The sequence below is a fragment of the Pygoscelis adeliae genome, unplaced genomic scaffold, assembly GCF_000699105.1.
Source record: "Pygoscelis adeliae isolate BGI_AS28 unplaced genomic scaffold, ASM69910v1 Scaffold262, whole genome shotgun sequence".
Classification (NCBI taxonomy): domain Eukaryota; kingdom Metazoa; phylum Chordata; class Aves; order Sphenisciformes; family Spheniscidae; genus Pygoscelis; species Pygoscelis adeliae.
In genome coordinates, this window is record NW_008824184.1 from 1,992,548 (window position 1) to 1,993,843 (window position 1,296).

Here is a 1,296-nt window from a genome sequence, read left to right on the forward strand (position 1 = left end):
GGGAGGCGGGTTCGTCCGCCGGGGCGTGCTGCGGGGACGGGTACGTCTGCTCCATGCCCAGCGAATCCTTTCCTGACTCGTCTTCGGAGTGATCCTCCTCTAGAGATGAACGAGAGGGAGGGAAACACACTAGAGTCCCCCTGGCCAGCGGTCCTGGTATGGCCCTGCAGTGAAGCATCTCTTGCCTCAGTTTCCCCAGGTGGCATCCCACCCCTTGTCATCCCCCTGCCCCGCTGCTGCCCCAGGGCTCCTTCCCACAGCCGGGGCAGGATCCCAGCCCTGTCACCCACGTTCCCAGGGATGCTCCCAGTGGGACCGGGGATGCTGCGGGACCCAGGGACCCTACCAGTGCTGGCCAGCAGGCTGGGTTTCTCCAGCAGGTACTTCTGGGAGGGGTAGAAAGCCTCCTTCCCCAGCAGCAGGGCCTCCTCCGCCTTCGATATGCTCTGCAAGGAGCCAAGCCGAGATGGGAAAGGGCAGCGCAGCCACCGGCGGAAGGGCTGGCACACGGGCCCCAGCCTGGCCAGCATGTCAGCACGCGCCACGGCACTTGCCTGGGGAAGGCTGCAGCTGGCGGAGGCCACCTTCATCGCCTTCAGGATGCTGGGAGGGAAACAAGGGGGGGTGACTCAGCGAGCACGGCTTTTCACTGCTGTCAAACCGCCGAGCGTTACAGCTGCTGGAAGTGTGCCATGGGTGCCGGTGGCACTTGGCCAGCCAGGGGACAGGCAGGCAGCAGGCATGGATGCCAGTCAAGCCATACCTCAGCTCCGTTTTGATCTCCTCGTAGTCCGCCTGCGCCTGCAGCTTCTCCTCCAGCTTCTGCAGAGCAGAGGGGGGGAGTCCTTGCAGCCGGCTCCTGGCACACACCCGGCATGGCGGGACCTGTGCCCCTCCCTCCCCGGCAAGCCCCCAGCCCCCATGGGCACACCTCGATGGCTTCGTTCTTGGCAGCCAGCTGCCCCTCCAGCTCGGCGATCTGGTTGGCAGAGGACTCCTCCAGCTCCTGCAGCGAGCTCTGGAGGTGCTGGACGTCCTTCAGGAGCCGCAGGATCTCCCGGTCCTTGGCAGCCAGAGCCGCCTCCAGCCTCGACCCTGAGCACATGGAATAGTTCACTTTGTCCTGCCGGGAGAGGGGACACCATCAGCTCCTGGCTGCCCAACGCAGGGACAAGGGCCACCCTCCCTGTCAGACACGTCCCCAGGGGAAGCAGGCAAGCCCAGGATTCAGCCCAGTGGGACGGGGACCCAGGGTGATGCAGCCGTGGGCAGTGACAGACCTTTCCTCTGCCCTTA

General features: G+C 65.4%; 1 protein-coding gene across 1 annotated transcript in view; it reads right to left on the reverse strand.

The window, feature by feature from the left end:
• The window catches only part of CUX2 (cut-like homeobox 2), a gene marked incomplete at its 5' end in the record, with an annotated part of 8,455 nt that extends 7,332 nt beyond the window's left edge, over window positions 1–1,123 (reverse strand). The window contains 5 exon segments of the mRNA XM_009334457.1: window positions 9–99; window positions 347–446; window positions 555–603; window positions 764–822; window positions 932–1,123. Coding sequence (XP_009332732.1) covers window positions 9–99; window positions 347–446; window positions 555–603; window positions 764–822; window positions 932–1,123 — 491 coding nt within the window.
• Between the last annotated feature and the right edge of the window lie 173 nt (window positions 1,124–1,296).